Source organism: Giraffa tippelskirchi, chromosome 5 (genome assembly GCF_054371585.1).
Source record: "Giraffa tippelskirchi isolate mGirTip1 chromosome 5, T2T-mGirTip1v1.2.pri, whole genome shotgun sequence".
NCBI lineage: Eukaryota > Metazoa > Chordata > Mammalia > Artiodactyla > Giraffidae > Giraffa > Giraffa tippelskirchi.
In genome coordinates this window covers 74,148,593-74,166,026 of record NC_137279.1, presented here as the reverse complement: position 1 = coordinate 74,166,026, position 17,434 = coordinate 74,148,593, and the positions used below count along the sequence as shown (strand labels likewise).

Genomic DNA, 17,434 nt, shown 5'->3' with positions numbered 1-17,434 from the left:
GGAATCATGGACATTTGGGGCGAGGTAATACTGTAACAATGAAAAATCTCTCTAGGAATTGTTCTCCCAGGGGCCAAATTAGCCCCCATTTGAGACTACGGCTCTAACTCAACATTGATAAGGAAACCAGATTCGCTTTTTAAGCCTCTCTTGACTCAGTTTAGCCTTTCTTCCCACCTAATCCAGCGTGGCCCATACAGAAGGGAGACACTGGTGCTCAGTGACTAAGGACGTGAAATTTGTGGTCTGACAAACCTGGGTTTGAATCCTGATTCTGATTTGCTAGCTGTGTTACCTTGGATGTGATAGTTAATCTCTTTGAGCCTCAGTTTCCTCATCTTTAAAAGTGGAAATAATAGCATGTCTTTCATAGACTTGTTGTGAATGTTAAATGAGGTAACGTACATCAGGCCCCTGACACACAGCGTTGATTGAGATTATTATTATTACACCCTGGCCCTCCTCTGTTGTTCAGTCGCTGCCCACACACACATACACCCCAGCTCCTACACTCTCTGAATCTCCCACTGGTGGCATCAGAATGTCAGCACTCTTGAACTTCAGCTCGCTTGGTTTGTCATCAAGCATTTTTAATTTCCAGATAGAAGCAGAGGCTCCCTGTGTGGAAACAGAGAGCTCCACTCCAGCAGGGAGGTGCAGACACCTGGTGGCTGGAAGTAGTGTGTTTGGGAGGAAATGAAGGCAGGTCCCAGGCTTCCCAGCCTCCTCTTTAGGAAAAGGGACTAGACTTCCAAACCGTTGCTGTGATGAAAGATGTGAAAGTTGTATCCCCTCCTTTGATATTACATCCTTCCTTTGGCAATTCTGGTTTCACTTGATGTGGATTCTGTTCCTTCTTAGGCTCTTCCCTGAATTTTTCTGCAGGTTTACAGTCTTCATGGGGCTGTTGTCTAGACCACAGGATTGCTACAAGAATGAGAAAATGCATGTATAGCACTTGGCACATAGTCAGGGAAGTAGACTCAGTGCTCAGGAAGTGGTAGCTGCCCTTGTTCTTGCTGTGAGAGAGGGCATTTGATCTGGATAAAGCAAACCAGACGGATCCCCAGGACCCAAGGCCAGTAGAAAACAGGTTTGGAGCTGTTCTGCTTCCCCATTTCATATCTGAAAGTCCCCAAGGACAGGCTGCTCCACAGGCCACGCTGCCCTCTTTAGGGTCCCGGCCAGCCCAGGAAGGCTTTGCTCCTGGGGTCTGAGTGCAGATGTTTCCCATCTTGGACCTGTGAGATGACCAGTAATGGAAATTACCTATATAAAGGAAAAATGCTCACAAATGTTCATAAATAGGAGTAATTGATTCCTGGTGGAAGACATAAAATCATTCAAACAAATAAGACATGTTGGCTCCGTTCAAATACTGCTTTCCTGTGCTTTGGAGTGGTCTTTAATATGGGAAGTTTGCTGAACCAAACACGTATGAATTTTGCCCTTAAGGGTATGAGAATATTGCTCATGGAGGAGAGGTCCAGCTGAGTCTCTTAGCCTATAAAGCAAAGAGTTGACCCCAGTGGCTTGACCTCTAGGGGTGGGGGTGGGGGTGTCTTGCAGGTCATGAAGACATATCACATGTACAATGCCGACAGCATCAGTGCTCAGAGCAAGCTAAAGGAGGCGGAGAAGCAGGAGGAGAAGCAAATTGGAAAATCTGTGAAGCAGGAGGACCGGCAGACCCCACGCTCCCCTGACTCCACATCCAACGTCCGCATTGAGGAGAAGCATGTCCGGAGGAGCTCGGTGAAGAAGATCGAGAAGATGAAGGAGAAGGTGTGCAGGCTCTGGCAACTGTCGGGGCTGGGGAGGAACACTCTGGAAGTCGGGACTGATAGGAGGTTTCCAGTAAGCCCTCCGGAGAGCAGGACAAGGGAGTCCTGGGCCCCTTTAGTACCTAGTGACCTTGCACTCCACCCTGAAAGGAATCCTGGTTATGGGAAGAACCTGGGCATCTGCAGCAGACCAACAAGAAACAGTAGTCGCCTCTCCCAAGCCTGGGAGGGGAGCTGTAGACCTAGGGTTTGGCTTCAGATGTCAGGCGTTCAGAGGCAGGTATAGTGACACCTCCTTCAGGGTGGCGGTGCATGGGTGGAGGATGGAATTTACAGATAGAACCAAAGTGGGACACACGTCTAAAGTAGGAGCCTCACTAACCTTTCCTGGGCTGTTCTACATTATGCCCTTGAATCTCATTACACAGAATTAGAACCCAATTTAAGGCAGACGCACATAGGGAATAGCAGCACAATTGTGGTTCTTGAATGTACTGTACTTTTAATCTTTTAGAGAACAGTCTCCCCTCTTAAAAAAATAAAAAAGTAAAAATGAACTCTGTTCTCTTTTCAGCGCCAAGCTAAGTATACGGAGAATAAGCTGAAGGCCATTAAAGCCAGGAATGAGTACTTACTGGCCTTGGAAGCCACCAATGCATCTGTCTTCAAGTACTACATCCACGACCTGTCTGACCTTATTGATGTAAGTGCTTAAAGCCAAAGGGGCAAGGGTACAAGGTACACAGGGGTCCCTTGTCCTGATTCTGAAGATCTGGTCAGGAGTCTCCCAGTTCTGTTGCCCAGGCATCTTAGAGCATTTTGAGAACACTTATGAACATGGTAGCCATGATCCCTCTGGGGCTTGCCATGTACCAGGTATCAGATGAAGCACTTTACACTTCTTTTCATTCAGTCCTCCCTAGAATCCTGGGAGGAAGGCGTTATTACCTCCATTGTTACAGATTCAAATTCAGAGAGTTTAGATGACCTTACCCAGAATGAGCTGATAAGTGACAGAGGCAAAATTGGTACCTAGGTCTGATTAGTAAACCCACTGTGCACTTGTGTATTCCAGGAAATATTCCCTTAGCAGCTACTTGCCCATAGAACTGAGTGCCAAGAGCTAAAGGCTTAGAATGTCGTACCTTATTAGTTTATACAGTTCTTAATGTTTGTCAGTATTATCTCATTTGATTGTCATGTCACTCTTTTGGGTCAATATTACAATCTCCAATTTGTAGATAAGGAAATCTAGGTAGGGAGTCAGAAAAGTTCCTGCCCAAAGTTAAACTTCAAATTAGAGTCCTGGTCAGGAAGGTACCCAGATGCCCCTGACATCTGGCTCATACTTAGATATGTGACGCAAAGTTGATGAGAGATCAGAATCTTAGGCGCGTGTGTTTTGCGTGGGGCAGGCACAAGGGATAAGGGTTTTGTCTCTGGCCTTACTGGTCGGCTTTGGTTTGGTTTCTGCTGCTGCTTCTCCTTCGGAGGAGCCCGGTAGGCTGCAGTCTGTGGGATCGCAGAGAGTCGCTCACGACTGAGCAACTTCACTTCTTCACTGCTTTTCCTTACACCTTATAGTTAGGTCTTGCGATGGCTCTCACCTGCAGACACCAGTCTGGGCCAGTTCTGATCCGGTCCTGACTGCAGCTGCTTAAGTACCCCCACCTCTCCCCCCTGTATCAAAGTGAGGCGCCTGGAGCCATCCAACTCAGCTTCAGCCTCCCAGTCTCCAGGGCCTCAGGTAGAGCCTGGCCAGTCTCCTCGCAGAGGTCTGATACATGCCTCTAGCTGTCAGCAGGCAGCAACTGAGTTTTGTAAGCCTCTGGCCAGACCTCACATACTTGCCTGTCTACCTTGGTTTCTCTGCGAACGAACCTGCCACATTTCACCATGTTGTGTGTGGTTCTGGTCTAAGATTGACCACTGTGTAACTAGCTGGTTGACCTGAGACTTATCACAGAGCTGGTTTGAAACTCTGCTGTGTCTCCCGTCTACCCCCTGGCAAACTGATGAACTGGGCTAAATCATTGAGTACTTAAATCTGGCCTCACATCAGAGCTGCTTGGGGAAGGTTTCTAAAATAGCAATTTCTCTCTCCCTTCAGCCAGGGCTTTTTGAGTCAGTAGGTATCAGCCTGTTAATGCCCTGGGTGTCATCGTTTCACCGGATCAGTGGAGCCCTGATCCCTGTTCAGGCCTGCTGTGTTCTCTCTGCTTGTTGATGCCGATCTGAACACTGTCCTTCAACGGTGGTCAGAGCCTTAGACAGGATCCTTCCTCCTCCTCACAGAAACAGCTCCTCACTGTTGGAAGAGAGGCCTGTTCTCAGCATGAGGAGAGTCACTTCTTTCTTATGCTCACTCTCTGCTGTTTATATCACATTCGATTAAAAAAAATCATACCTGGGCGGTCCACCACACCTCTGCTGCGGGTTCTCCTTCTCTCTTTCTTTTGCCCCCAGGGTAGCTTTCTCTCCCCTTTCACCAAAACCCCGACCTATGCAGAAGAGAGAGGTACTGCTAAGTCAGTCACAATTCACAGACCCTCCATCAGATGTGAGTCGGTGTTTTTAAATCAGTCCAAGAAGCATGGTATTTTGCTCCTTATTATCATTTTTTAAAAAAAGAAGCTTGTTAAGAGTCTGTCTTCACAGGATGCTATGTGAGATGCCATTAACATTTAACCAGGGCATGGTTCTAGGTCACTAGAATCAAGTCCAGGCTGATAGTGTTCCAGGCCACATGGATAGTAAAACTGCTCTTGCTTTATTTTGTTTGTTTGTTGTTTGTGTTTTTGTTTTTCCTGGAGTGAAATTAATTAGTCTTTTAAAAGAGAAAAAGAAAGAAAGCTTATAACATTATTATGCTCTACAAATGTTCAGTAAGTATTTATTTGGGATGAGACTGTGTGCCCTGTAGCATCAAGGTACAAAAAGAATGAAATAATTCTTACCCTAGAGGTATTCATAGACATACAGAGAGATGATTTTTTATCTGACTGGCCAATTGCAGCACCAGAGCTAAGCACAGGAAGTCCTAGGACTGTGGTTTTCAAACCATAGGTCATGATCCATTAGAGGAGTCATGAAGGTTTGACTTATTTTATTTTAATGAATAAACTAGACTAGGATAGAGTAGAATAGGAAAGAAAACATCAGGGTACATTACTACTGCTAAGTCACCTCAGTCATGTCCGACTCTGTGCAACCCCATAGATGGCAGCCCAGCAGGCTCCGCCGTCCCTGGGATTCTCCAGGCAAGAACACTGGAGTGGGTTGCCATTTCCTTCATTACTAGTAAGGTTAAGTTTTATTTGGTAAAACTATTATGTTAGAGGTATGTTTGTGTGACAATATAAGATGTATTTCTTACTGTAAGTTGAAGGCCAAAAAAAGTTTGAGACCCACTGCACTAAGAACAGAGGAAGGTCTTTTAGTCTCTGTAAGCTCCCTGAGGGCAGGAACCAGCTCTCGTCTTTACCTTCATACATGTGTACATAAGTACAGGCTTACTACATAGCTGAGTACATAATCTGTTCATTAAAAGAATAGAAGAAAAAGGAGGAAGATGATTTCCTAAGCCAAGATTTGTTTCCTTTTTATGCCTTTCAGTACTGTTTTAATTGAGACCTAATTTGCATATAATGATTGAACGTGTGTTAAATTGCAAGAATTGTGATGAATCTTACACCCTTATAGCCTGTGTCTCTATCAAGATGTAGAATATTTCCATCACCTCAGAAAGTTCCTCTTTTCTCTTCCCGGTCAGTCTTCCACTCCGAGGCAACCACTGTTCTGATTTTCTTTGACTATGAATTAGTTTTGTCTGTTTCAGAACTTCACAAAGGTGGGCTTTTTATATAGTATATATGTATTTTTTAATCTGGCTTCAGTTGCCCAGCATGATGTTTTTGAGTTCCATTCGTGTTATTATATGTGTCAGTAGTTTCCTGCTTTTTCTTGCTGATCTGTTGACATTAAAATGGCCAAAAGGATGCTTTGGCCAGGAACCAGCAGTTAGAGCAGAAGTGGGGGAGAGCCCGGTTACCCCTTGGCTTTCTGATCTCGACAGTATCCAGAGCCTGCTTTGAGATGTGTGATGGCTCTTGTACCAGCCATTGCCATCTGTGTTATGGACACCATTCTGCCTCCTCCTTGGCAATGTCAAAGCTCATTGTGTGCTAAGGCATCGAGGTTAAGTGAAAGAAGTGATTTTTGTGGATGCCAGTCCATTCAAGGACTAGCCCTTCACTTCTTTTCATTGTATAGTATAAGATTTAATCTCAGATTGTAGGAATCCACTTGAAGCATCTTATACACACGAGGAAAACCTTGACTGAAGGCCAAAAAAGACATTCTGAAGTGACTTAAGATAGTCTAAGATCCGCAGGCTCCTTGGAATGTACTTTTCTCCCCCAGAAGCAGATGGATGAATGAAGAACCAGGCATTGTCCTCGTGGAGTTTGGTGAGTGCTGTGTGTGGGCAGAGAATCTGTGACACCATATGCACCCAAGTCAGACAGGAGAGAACCCAGCCTTCTCAATAGGACATTTTATTAAGGGCGATTATCTCTCGCTTCTATGAGAGCTTGAAGTGAGTATTACTTTTCTAGGCCTTCTCTAGATCTCTGGGCGAGACTATCAGCTGGTGAAGGGTTAATGAACCGTCAGTTCAAGTCATCACACATCTGGAAGGGCTATCATTAAATTCTTATAAAAATTTGATTTCCCCTGAGAGAGTTTTCATCAAACATTTATATAACCCAGAAATGGCCAGGGGAGCCCGGCATGGCCACAGAACTCATCAGAAGCCATGGAAAGCATACTTTGTCCCCATTGTGAGCAAAATAATGTGCTGCCTCTGCTCACTGGGATTCTACAGGGAACGGGGATGAAATATTCAAATCTTGTTTACCTAGCCTTGCGAGAAATTGCTTCTTTTCTGACGCCTCAGTTTCCGGCTGTTGCCCTTTCAGATATGTGGGTAGCCAAGGCTCTGGAAAACTATTCTGAATCTCCCTGGTCAGCTGAAGGCATAGACGAGCCAGAGGGCACACTGTGAGTCAGACCCCCACGCACTGGCACAGAGAAGCTCCAGAACAGTTATTACAATAAAGACTGGACTGGCCCGAGAAAGCTGTGTGTCTCCTGTAGGCCATCTAGAGTGAGCAAAACAAAAGGGCCACAACTGCCCACTTGACTGAGATCAGTATCCAGCCTAAGTGGATTATTTCCTCAGAGGCTAGAATCTGTACTCCTGGCATCAATCAATCAACTGATACTTATTAAATGACTACTATGAGCAGGGCCTAATGGTAAGGGACACTGGCCAAGCCTTCTTTGGAGGATGATGTGAAATGGCACATTACAGAATGAGGGAGTGTGTTCTGTGTCACCTAAGGGCTGCAGATGGATGTCATTCTGAGTGGAGGGTTAGTATGTGCCAGGGTTGTGGGGATGGCTGGCTTCCTGGAGGCTGAGAATTTGATTTGGATCTTGAAGATTGGGTCAAATTCCAGCAGGTGAGAGGAGTGAGAACCGTTTCAGGAAGAGAGAATGCCGGGAGCTGAAAGTCAGTGGACCTGGAGATACAGGTGATCGGTGTTAGTTTGGTCTGCATGGTGCTGGATATAAGTAAACATGTATTAGCTTCACAACCACCTCCGAGGCTGATGTTATCCCTCTGTGGGGCTCAGAGAGGTTAAGTAGCTTGCTAACAGTCATACATCTGATTTGAGGCCTCTGGTTTTCTAATACTCGACCCCAAACAATGAGTATGTCATTGGATTAGAACAGAAGAATCTGAAGACGAAAACAGAGGCAGATGATGTTAGATGGTGAGACTGAAGACAAATTACACTTTGTTCTGACCATTAACTTCACTTAACTTCACTGAGCCTCAGCTTTCTAGTGTGGAAAGTTAAAATAATACCCACCTTACTGGAGCTACTATGCAGAATTGAAATGCAAAATATACAGAAAGCGCTTAGCACACTGGCATAGAGTAAGCACACTTAATAAATGGAGGCATTTTTAAATTTCCCTACTGAGGAAGGTGGATGTTACCTTAGGAAAAAAATGAGAGCTATTATAGGTTCTTCAGCAGGGGAGTAGGTATAACAAAAGCCGTATTTTAGAACAGTGAAGCAGACAGCACTGTAAGATGATAAGAGTATGAATTAGGGTACAGGTAGTGAGAATGGAGAGGAAAGGGGAGTTACCAAAAATATGTGAAGGTTATGAAGCCTGCTTCTCCTAATTCTCTTCTGCACTGAAAAGTTCCCCCCACCTCCACCACATACTCAGCCCTGTGGGCATTGTTACTTCTGTTCATCAGACTTACAGGCATGAAATTCATCAGCGGGAGTCTACGCAGAGCTAGTCCGGAAGGTTTACAGGTTCAAGGGAGGCTTGGCTGGACCAGCAGCATCTCCCAGAGGAGAAAGGGCCCCTGCGTGTGCAGCCTCCCAATCAGCTGCTTTTGTCTAGCTTCCCTCCCAACTGAATTTAATGTCTTTCCATCCTCTGCCTCTAGTTAAGCTATAACTGCTGTTCTTCTGCACAGCCAGGCACCTGCCAGGGCCCGCTGGCACTGAATCCAGAGCCCAGCCTGACAAGCACTCTGTCGTAGAGCTTCTTGTTAAATGCTGGGAGGAAGAGGCGCATCACATGCTTTTTCTTGCCCAGCAGTGGCTGTTCCCAGTGTGATCATGAAGAGGGGGGAAGACTGGGGGAAGAGCTAATTTGATGCCTGCTTATGGAATGAAATGGCAATCAGGCAGATGGTCTCACTCTATCCATGGATTCTTCTCTGATATTTCATCTCAAGTTCTGGATCTCGAAACTGTTTGAGCAATAGAGAGGATAATGGATGACTGAGGAATTTAGATCTCTGGGTCCTTTGGGAGGGATGAGGAATAGAGTTACAGAATGCCATTGCTGAAGAGGGCCTCGGGGATTATGTTTAGTCCAAGTATTGATATTTTCAGTCTTACTCTTTAACAGAAGAATTCTTTCCTCAAATCAGACTTTACATAGAATCCTAAAATATTGAATAGAAAAAAAGGCAGAGTTGGTTTGGTTGAAGCAGGGATAGGAGGCTCTAAGTCCTACTAGTTGGGCTGCCCTCTCTTAAGGGCGGCCTGAGTACAGAACTGTAGAGCTCTGTGCTACAGCTTAAAAACATCTGCTGGCCAAATCTGTTCATTTCACAGTCGAGGAAATGGGTTCAGGGAGGGGGAATGGTTTTTCCAAGGTTGTTTGACTTCCTTTCCAGTGCTTTTTTTAATACTATTGCGTCTTTCATACCATTTTTTTTTCCATGTTATTTCAAAAAATCAGAATCCCTTAAGTGATGTGAATTTTCCCAGTAACACTTATATTTAGAAATTTCTGGTCTCAGAAATGCTGTTGGGCCAGAGCTTTAGTGCAGAAATCCTAATCTACAACAATGGCCTGTCTTAGAATGTTGGGAGTTTGCCGGGGGCGGAGGTTGATAACAACAGGGTTAGCCCCTCTCCCCCATTTCTCCTCTCACTAGAGTTCTCTTGCAACACCTCTGATTTCTAAGCCCTGAGTGCTGAAACGGCCTGACTTGGTTGGTACGTTGTAATGAAATCACAGGAACCCTGAAGGAGTGGCAGGCTACATTTTTATTGTTGAATTTTGTTACAGTGATATCCCCAGAAGAACCTGAAAATAGAAGACAATTCTCCTTAACTCCCAACTCTGTTTAATGTTTACTGAATAGCATGATTAAATAATTTCATTTTGTTCCATTGAGTCCTCTTCCTTTTGACTACCTCATGGTCCTCCAAGGAGTCCTACATATTGAACTAGGAGTCAAGAATGGAGAAATATCACCCAGATCGTGGAGGGCCAGCCTTCTTCCAGCTGCACAGCCAGCCTCGTTGATCAGCCCTGCCCTGGGGGCTGCCCTCCCCTCTGCCAAGCCTCGCAGCTGTCCTTAGTTTGCTCACGTGCCTTCTCCGCTCCACAGCAGTGCTGTGATTTAGGATACCACGCCAGCCTGAACCGTGCCCTACGCACCTTCCTCTCTGCTGAGCTGAACCTGGAACAGTCAAAGCATGAGGGTCTGGACGCCATCGAGAATGCTGTAGAAAACCTGGATGCCACCAGTGACAAGCAGCGCCTCATGGAGATGTACAACAACGTCTTCTGTCCACCTATGAAGTTTGAGTTCCAGCCCCACATGGGGGACATGGTGAGGCCCTCTTCCCACTCCCGCACCCCCAGGGGGCTTGAGCTCACTTGTGTCTGGATTTATTGCACTCAGGCCATGGTGTTCTTGGGAGGTCAAGGCTTGGGGCTGGCTTCATGTGGTGGGTGGAATCCATTCCACCCATTCAGCAGACAGCTCCTGGGAGCCTGCTGTCCACTAGGCTTGACCATAGACACGGGGTCAGAGCCCTCAGGGAGCTCACAGTTGACTGAGTTGACAGAAATATGCATAGAGAGGGGCACCTAGAGGGACTACCAGGATCAGAGGAGGTGAGAAACAGCCAGTGTGCTCTAAAAACTACTAACAGTTCCATATGATGAAAGGAAAAGGGAGGTGCAGTCCTCCAACTGGTGAGGCTAAAAGAAGGGAGGGCTGAGATGGAGCCAGATACTCAAGGTTTCTGATGGGGAGGGAGAGCCAAGCAAGGCGATGACATGATCTTCTGTCGTTTGTCAGAGTTCTGAAGGCGCTTATTCTTGGGTTCAGAAGTTTGTGATAAAAGGGATAGTTTTACTTAGGTATTGAACAAAAAAGAATGGATACTACAGAAAGGACAAGAGCTAAGATGTCACCCCTAAGAATGGCTGTCCAGGCAGCGGTGCCTGAATGTAGGGGTCTTGTTTCTGACTTTTTACCTCTGATGACTAAAACAAGAAGGGCCTAAATAAACTGAAGTGAGAGAAGAGAGAAGCTCTTTGGTTTTGGAACCTCTGAATCTTGAGGTTCCACTTCTGGTGTTTGTTCATATAGATCAAAGTGAATCTTCTTCCTGGGTTAGGAGACACCATTTGACCTTTGGATTAAATCAGAAGGAGGATATATAAGCTTACATAATAGAAAAGCTCAAGACAAATCTTCAGGCATGGGTGAATTGAGGACTAGGAATTACATCAAAAGACTCAATTTTTCTCTCTCTGCTTCATATCCTATGTTTTGCCTCTGTTCTCAAATAGGCTTTTATCCTGTGGAGGCAAGGAGCCTTCATTTGTAGCCTTATCCCCCTGTAGATTGAAATCCAACAGAAAGAACATCTGTTTCCTTGGGAATTCCTGGTGATTCAGTGGTTAGAACTCCATGGTTTCCCTGCTGCGTGCCCAGGTGTGACCCCTGCTCAGGGGAATTGAGATCCCGCAGACCACGAGCTGCGTGGTGCCGCCAAAATCACAGACAGAGTATCTTCTTCCCTCTGTCTCCATGGCTCTGATTGGGTGATGTGCTTATCCCTGACCAATCGCTGTGGTTGGTATCTGCAGTCAGCTGAGGCCATACCCTGCATCCTCAGGTTTGGGAAAGGCCCGTCCAAAGCACAGGGACTGAGTTGTGAGTGAAAATCTCCCCCTCAGAGGACAGTCAGGCCGAAGTTACCAGAAGAAGGAGGAATGAATGCTGGGTGACAGAAAAACAGCAGTGTCCTCTCAACAAGGGAACAGTGCTTCCATTAAGATGAACATCCAGATGCTCGTTAGAAAACGCTGCTCCAGAATGGGAGGTTGCAGCATCGGCAGTGGATATGCTGCCATCAGTAGGGCAGAGTGGAGACTGGGACATTTCTGTCCCAAGAACAGAGATGTGAGATGGTTTCTTTCCTCCTCTCCTTCTTGGGAGGGAAAACCAAACCGTTTCCAGTTTGTCTCCATTGCTGTGGCTCAGAAAATGTCAGTGTTGAACAGATGGGGAAGGGAGATGGCAGCATGTGCAGCTAGAATATGGGGGCGGGGTGTCACCGAGCCCCAGGAAGCCCCATTCCTCACCTGCTCTGGCTTCTGGTCAGACTTACCTTCCAGACCCCTTCTCCAGCTGCCACAGAGATTCCTTCCCAAGAAGCAGTGGAACTTGGGGACCAGCTGAGTGGAGTGATACTAATACATTTTCTGCTGTCGACTGCGTTGCCTTCTAAGCCCAGCAGCTTGTCTCCATAAAGGGGGATTCCAGACGCTGGGTGCTCAGGCTCCCTCTTTGCCCTGCCAGAGCCTCATTCCCATACTCCGGAGCACAGCTGGAATGCATTACCTTGCACCCCGGTAGAGGACCACTGCCAAAGCATGCATCAGCAGCCCTGCTGCTTCTTAAAGAAACAAGCATGGAGATGGTTTTCCCTCCGTGATTCCTGCCTGCTAGATTGAAGTTACTTTAAAAATCGATAGTTCAACATGTAAACCCATGGCTGATTCATGTCAATGTATGGCAAAAACTACTACAATATTGTAAAGTAATTAGCCCCCAACTAAAATAAATAAATTTATTAAAAAAAAAAAAAAAAACCTCATGTTGATGTTGAAAAAAAAAAAAAATCGATAGTTCAGTCTTCTGCCTGGGCCCTCCCTTTGTGTGATGCTAGCTGATCGGTGGCTGAGCCAGGCAGGGGCCAGGGCAAATCCTAGATCATGCAAAGGTTTTGCGTTCCAGCCTCGCCTTCATGTGAGTGGAGAAGAAAAAGCGATGAGAGGCCAGTCTTTCTTGGCCCCTGCAGCCATCTATCCCCAGTCAGTGAGGGCTGTGTATAGACTGTGGAGGCGAGGAGGGGGAGCTGCCTGGAAGTCCTTGAACTAGGGCCAAAGTTCGGGTGGCATTCGGACCGGAAGCCCTGAAGTTGGCCAAGGCCCTACACTGATTGGCGTTCTGGGGCACTCAGCACATGGACTGATGCCAAGCACTCTCCGATGTACTAGGAGGAGGCGCTTGGCTCTACCCTTGGTGCCCCCAGAGGCTCGTGGGGCTCTGGATGCCTGACTGGTGACATCAGGCAGCCAGAGAGTTTCACTATTGGCACCATCCCATCCTGGCCACCGAGCTTTCTCCATTGTGTCTGCTTATCCAAGAGCCAGAATGAAGTCAGCTCTCTTCAGATCTGAGAGCTGGCTCAGGCCAGCCTCTCAGCTGGGGGAGGAGGTCAAGTCAGTTGAGAGCTTAAAAGCCAATGGAGGAAAAGGTCAGGTCCCAGCCCCCTCCATCTGAAGAGAGGTTTTGTCTTTTCAAGCGAGAGAATGGTCTGTGGGCTTGGGAATGTGCCCACTCGTCGCCGGGGAAGGAGGAGGCTGGTTCTATCCAGATGTCTCTCCACAAACGAGAGGCTAAAGGACACGTGGTAGCAAGGTGACAGGAGCTGCCTGCACGTGGTCCTGCCTCGCAGTCTGCCAGCCTTCTGTTCTCATCTGTCATCCTGGGGATGGTGGGTGACCTCAGGCTCACGCCATCACCATGGCCCCATCAGGAGACAGTGGCTCAGCCATCCCCCTCACCTGGGACGAAGCTTATTGACAGCAGTCCTTGGGGGAAAGACAGACTTTTCTCCCACAGAGATCTGGTGAAGACCTGAAGTGAAATGAGGACTTTTTGAAAATGCCAGGTTCCACAAGATTCCATGCCCTCTGGGACCCTCTAGCATTGCCCGTGGACTTGCTCCTAGCTTCACGCTTTCTCTCATTGAGTCAGAGCTCTCATGCATGGCCCAGATTTATAAACACACGGTGACTTCCAGCAGCAGCACGTTAGCCTCCTGACCCACTTCTCTCCGGCTCTCACTCTGGTGCACAGCGGGGAACAAAGGCGGAGCCAGAGAGGTGGCCACTTGGACCTCTGGCAGGAAACCCTCCCTGTGCCAAAGCTTGTGTGCCTGGAGCCAGGGCTGCCTGAAGCCCTCCTCTCTGCCCTGACTCCGGCTTCCTGGGAGCCGCAGGCCCTCTATAGACCTGCCCCTGCCAAACACCAGGATAGAGGTGGGCTCCAAAGAGAGAGAGAGACCTTTTCAAACAGGTTCCATTCCTCCTCCTTGTGCTATTTGGTCCTAGCAGAGGTCTACACACTTTGGCTTTCGATTTTGTTTTCACATAGAAATTGTGAGCTTTACAGCTTGAATATGAGTCGTTTTATTAACAGTAATGGGCCTCTGACAAAAGATCTGTGTCCTCTCCCTGACCTGGTATTGCTTTCTTTTGGCAGGCATCCCAGCTCTGTGCCCAGCAGCCTGTCCAGAGTGAGCTGGTACAGAGATGCCAACAACTGCAGTCTCGCTTATCCACCCTGAAGATTGAGAATGAAGAGGTGAGTTTCCTGCTCAGGAGATTCACAGCTACCCTCTGAGTGTCCCTGTCGAACCTCTTGCTGTTCCCCATATGGGAGCAGGTGGAAGGAGCATGCAGGGAATGTCCAGGTTGCCGCAAACATTTCCTAGCCAAATGGAGGCTTGGATTTTCCCCTTCTGCTACATCCTGCCCTTGAACTCCAGGAAGTTGCTCTTGCATTGCCAAAGGTTGAACTCTATTTTTGAGCCTTCTGCAAAATGCTTTTTTCCCTGCCTTTACACATTTAATCAAAATGGCAGCTGTGTGAACAATATTGTGTCTCTGAAACCACCCCCTCCTGCCTGGCTTTTTCCAGCATTTTCAAACAAACAGAGGCCTTTGACTTTGACACTTCAAACATCTCCATCCTCTGGAAAAGGGCGACTTTCTTCTGGACCAGCGTATTTCCTTTCAACAACTAGTTCAAAAGGGCAGTGCAATTGATTATCAGCTCCTTATTCTTTTGAGCTCTTGTGACTTCTTACCTGAAATCTCAGTTAAGTCTTACTTTCCCTGGTAAGATCAAGAAAGCCTGGGAATGGGTCACTTGGTTTGCAAATGGGGAGACAGGTTCATTATTTGTTGAAGGTCAGGAAACAGAACCTGGGGCACTGTGGGACTAGGCCCATCATGCATTTTTAACCTGCTCTTTATATGATGGGGTTGGTTTGGATTTGTTTCATTCTCTCTCCCTGAGCATATCCAGTATAGCCAAGAACTAATCTTAAATTTTAAAAATAAACATTAAATAGCCAGGTCAAGCAGGCAGTGTGGGGGAGGTAGTGGGTTTTCAGTCCTTACTGAAGAGAGAAGGGTCCATGTGATGTTTACCACTCGCTCAGCACTGTTCAGCGGGAAGCAGAGCTGCAAGCCCGCCAACACCCCCTCCCTCCTGCCTCAGCTCACTTCTCCAAGCTTCTCCACCACCTACCGTTCTGTAGCCCACCCCTCATGCATCATGTTGGCCCTTATCATGACAGGTAAAGAAGACAATGGAGGCCACTCTGCAGACCATCCAGGACATTGTGACCGTTGAGGATTTCGATGTGTCTGATTGCTTCCAGTACAGCAACTCTATGGAATCCGTCAAGTCCACGGTCTCAGAAACCTTCATGAGCAAACCCAGCATCGCCAAGAGGAGAGCCAACCAGCAGGAGACAGAGCAGTTCTACTTCACGGTGAGGGGGCTCAGTGGCCTTTAAAGATCGTCTTTAGGCACTGCAGCACACATGAGCCGTTTGGATGCCAGGGTCTTTGTCAGGTATCTTCAGGGCAGTTTTTTAATATCTTCACTTGGATCCGGGCATGTTCGGAGACCATCTGTACACTTCAAGGCACAAATATTTACCAGTTGTGTGTCTACCAAGAATATTTTCTTCTTGAAGACGTTTTTAACCAGCTAGTAGACTTTGTTCACGACTTTCCTTCTCACCCCTGGGGTCGTCCCAGGGGGCTGCGTCTCCTGGTTCCTGAGAAGCACACTGAGATATTTTGGCTAGCATACCTTTCGGTTAAAATCTGTTATCTCTTCTAGTTGATGTGATGACTTTATAATTTGTGGCAATACAAAATTATTTTTCATAATAGTGGCTAAAACTCAAAGGGACAGGTAATGTGCCGCATTGTTAATTTGCAGAGAATTCTAAAACATTATATTTATATTTTGTTATTCATGCATCTCTCAGTCCTCTTTCAGACAGATGGACCCAGTTTTTTTTTAAGTAGTGTTAACAGTCCTTTGGAAGGTTGCTGGTTGGTCTTTGGTGCTACTTTTTAATAATTGAGTTATTTCGAGCTTGCCAAGTAGTATTTATTGCCTGAGCTAAAATTTATTTCCTAACCTTCTGACAACTACGAAAGAAGAAATTAAGTTTGCAGATGTGAGAGGAAATATAGTCAGTGAATATGCATACTGATTCTGAATGAGCAGAATTAACTTGTTTTTCAGTCAAGAAGCATAGTCTGCAAGTCGCAAATTGAATTTCTCCTGCAACTGGAACCATTTGTTTAATTCTTCTTTGAACACTGCCCTTTCTCCATTAGGAACACTAATGATTTGCTATCTCTTTTAAAGAAGAAACCTGTTTTTTCAAGCAGTTAAGCTAAGAATTCTTCAAAAATTTTTTAAGTCCTAGAGGAGACTGTTGAAAGGGCGTGATTTAACAGTATTGTACTTTTAAAATAACTTTTTTTTCTTGTTATATAAAACAAAACATGCTTATTATATAAACTTTAGAAGTAAGAAAGAAGAAACTAAAAATCACCCATAATCCCAAATATCTACAGATAATAGTGTTAGAATATATTCTCTTTCAGGCTTTTTTCTATGCATGCACATGGATGTGAACATGTATTTATAATTTTATTATAAAAATGGCATACTGCTGTGCATATTGTTTTATAATCTGCTGTTTTCACTTAAATGATTAATTTAAGTGAAAGCCATTTAATTATAACATGCTTTAAATATATTTATGAGTAAAATGCTAAAATCAATACAAGGAAAGAATACAATGACATTTTGGCTCATTCATTCATTTTTGTAAAATATATAGTTTTGTAGTAAGTACTCAAAAATGCTGAAAATTTATTATCCCTATCATCACTATAATTTATTCATTGAAAATTATTAAATTATTCATTGATCATTTATTAAGGATCTACTCTGACACTGTGCTATATAAGCTGGGAATGCTAAGAATATCAAATGAAAAGAATGGTGGAATTAGGCCTATGAAGGGAGAACTTCTTTTTTACTGCATGTATTTCTAAAGAATTACAGTAGGTTAATTTTGATAATTTAAAAAATAAATGTAAAAAATATTAAGTACATACATGCACACATATATGAATGGCAACCATGATGAATGAAGTTGGGGAAATATTTCACACAAAGCAACTTTGTGCTGATAAGGCAGAGAATCAAGAAAAGAATTCTCTGAGACCAGAGCAGCATGTGCAAAAGCATAAAAGGCATGAAAAATCTGGGACAGACTTGAGAAAAACTTCTTGTCTGTATCGAGGGCTGTGTACCTCCCTAAGCTTCTTTATCTCTGGAGGTTGTTAAATATTCGAGAGGCTTTAAATAATAGGATTGTCTGAGTGTTCTGTCTGGACTGCTTAGATACAACACTACTTAAATGACCCAATCTTGTTACATTGCAGAAGATTTCCATTTTTTGATTAAATGAGAATTTTGAACATAAAAATCTGTATTTAAGACTTCAGAAATTACTTCTGAACTCTAAGGGACGCTACATTTGTGTTTAAAATTGATCTTTAGTAAGAGCAGGAATGACCATATTCAAACTGGCGACCTCCCAAATCCTGCCCACCCTTTCACC

The 17,434-nt window shown here is 45.4% G+C and overlaps 1 protein-coding gene across 50 annotated transcripts in view; it reads left to right on the top strand.

Moving 5' to 3' along the window:
• Positions 1-17,434, top strand: part of SRGAP2 (SLIT-ROBO Rho GTPase activating protein 2) — a 258,045-nt gene that overhangs the window by 181,937 nt on the left and 58,674 nt on the right. For 30 of the 50 annotated variants that reach the window (XR_014054265.1, XR_014054262.1, XR_014054248.1 and 27 more), the window contains 5 exons: positions 1,570-1,785; positions 2,359-2,487; positions 9,787-10,011; positions 13,969-14,070; positions 15,071-15,268. Coding sequence is in view for 25 of the 50 variants with exons in the window: in XM_081492022.1 (XP_081348148.1) it covers positions 1,570-1,785; positions 2,359-2,487; positions 9,787-10,011; positions 13,969-14,070; positions 15,071-15,268 (870 nt within the window). In the remaining 25 variants the exon portion in view is untranslated. The remainder of the gene's footprint in view (positions 1-1,569; positions 1,786-2,358; positions 2,488-9,786; positions 10,012-13,968; positions 14,071-15,070; positions 15,269-17,434) is intronic. The other 20 variants (XR_014054259.1, XR_014054267.1, XR_014054257.1 and 17 more) reach the window with 1 other exon arrangement.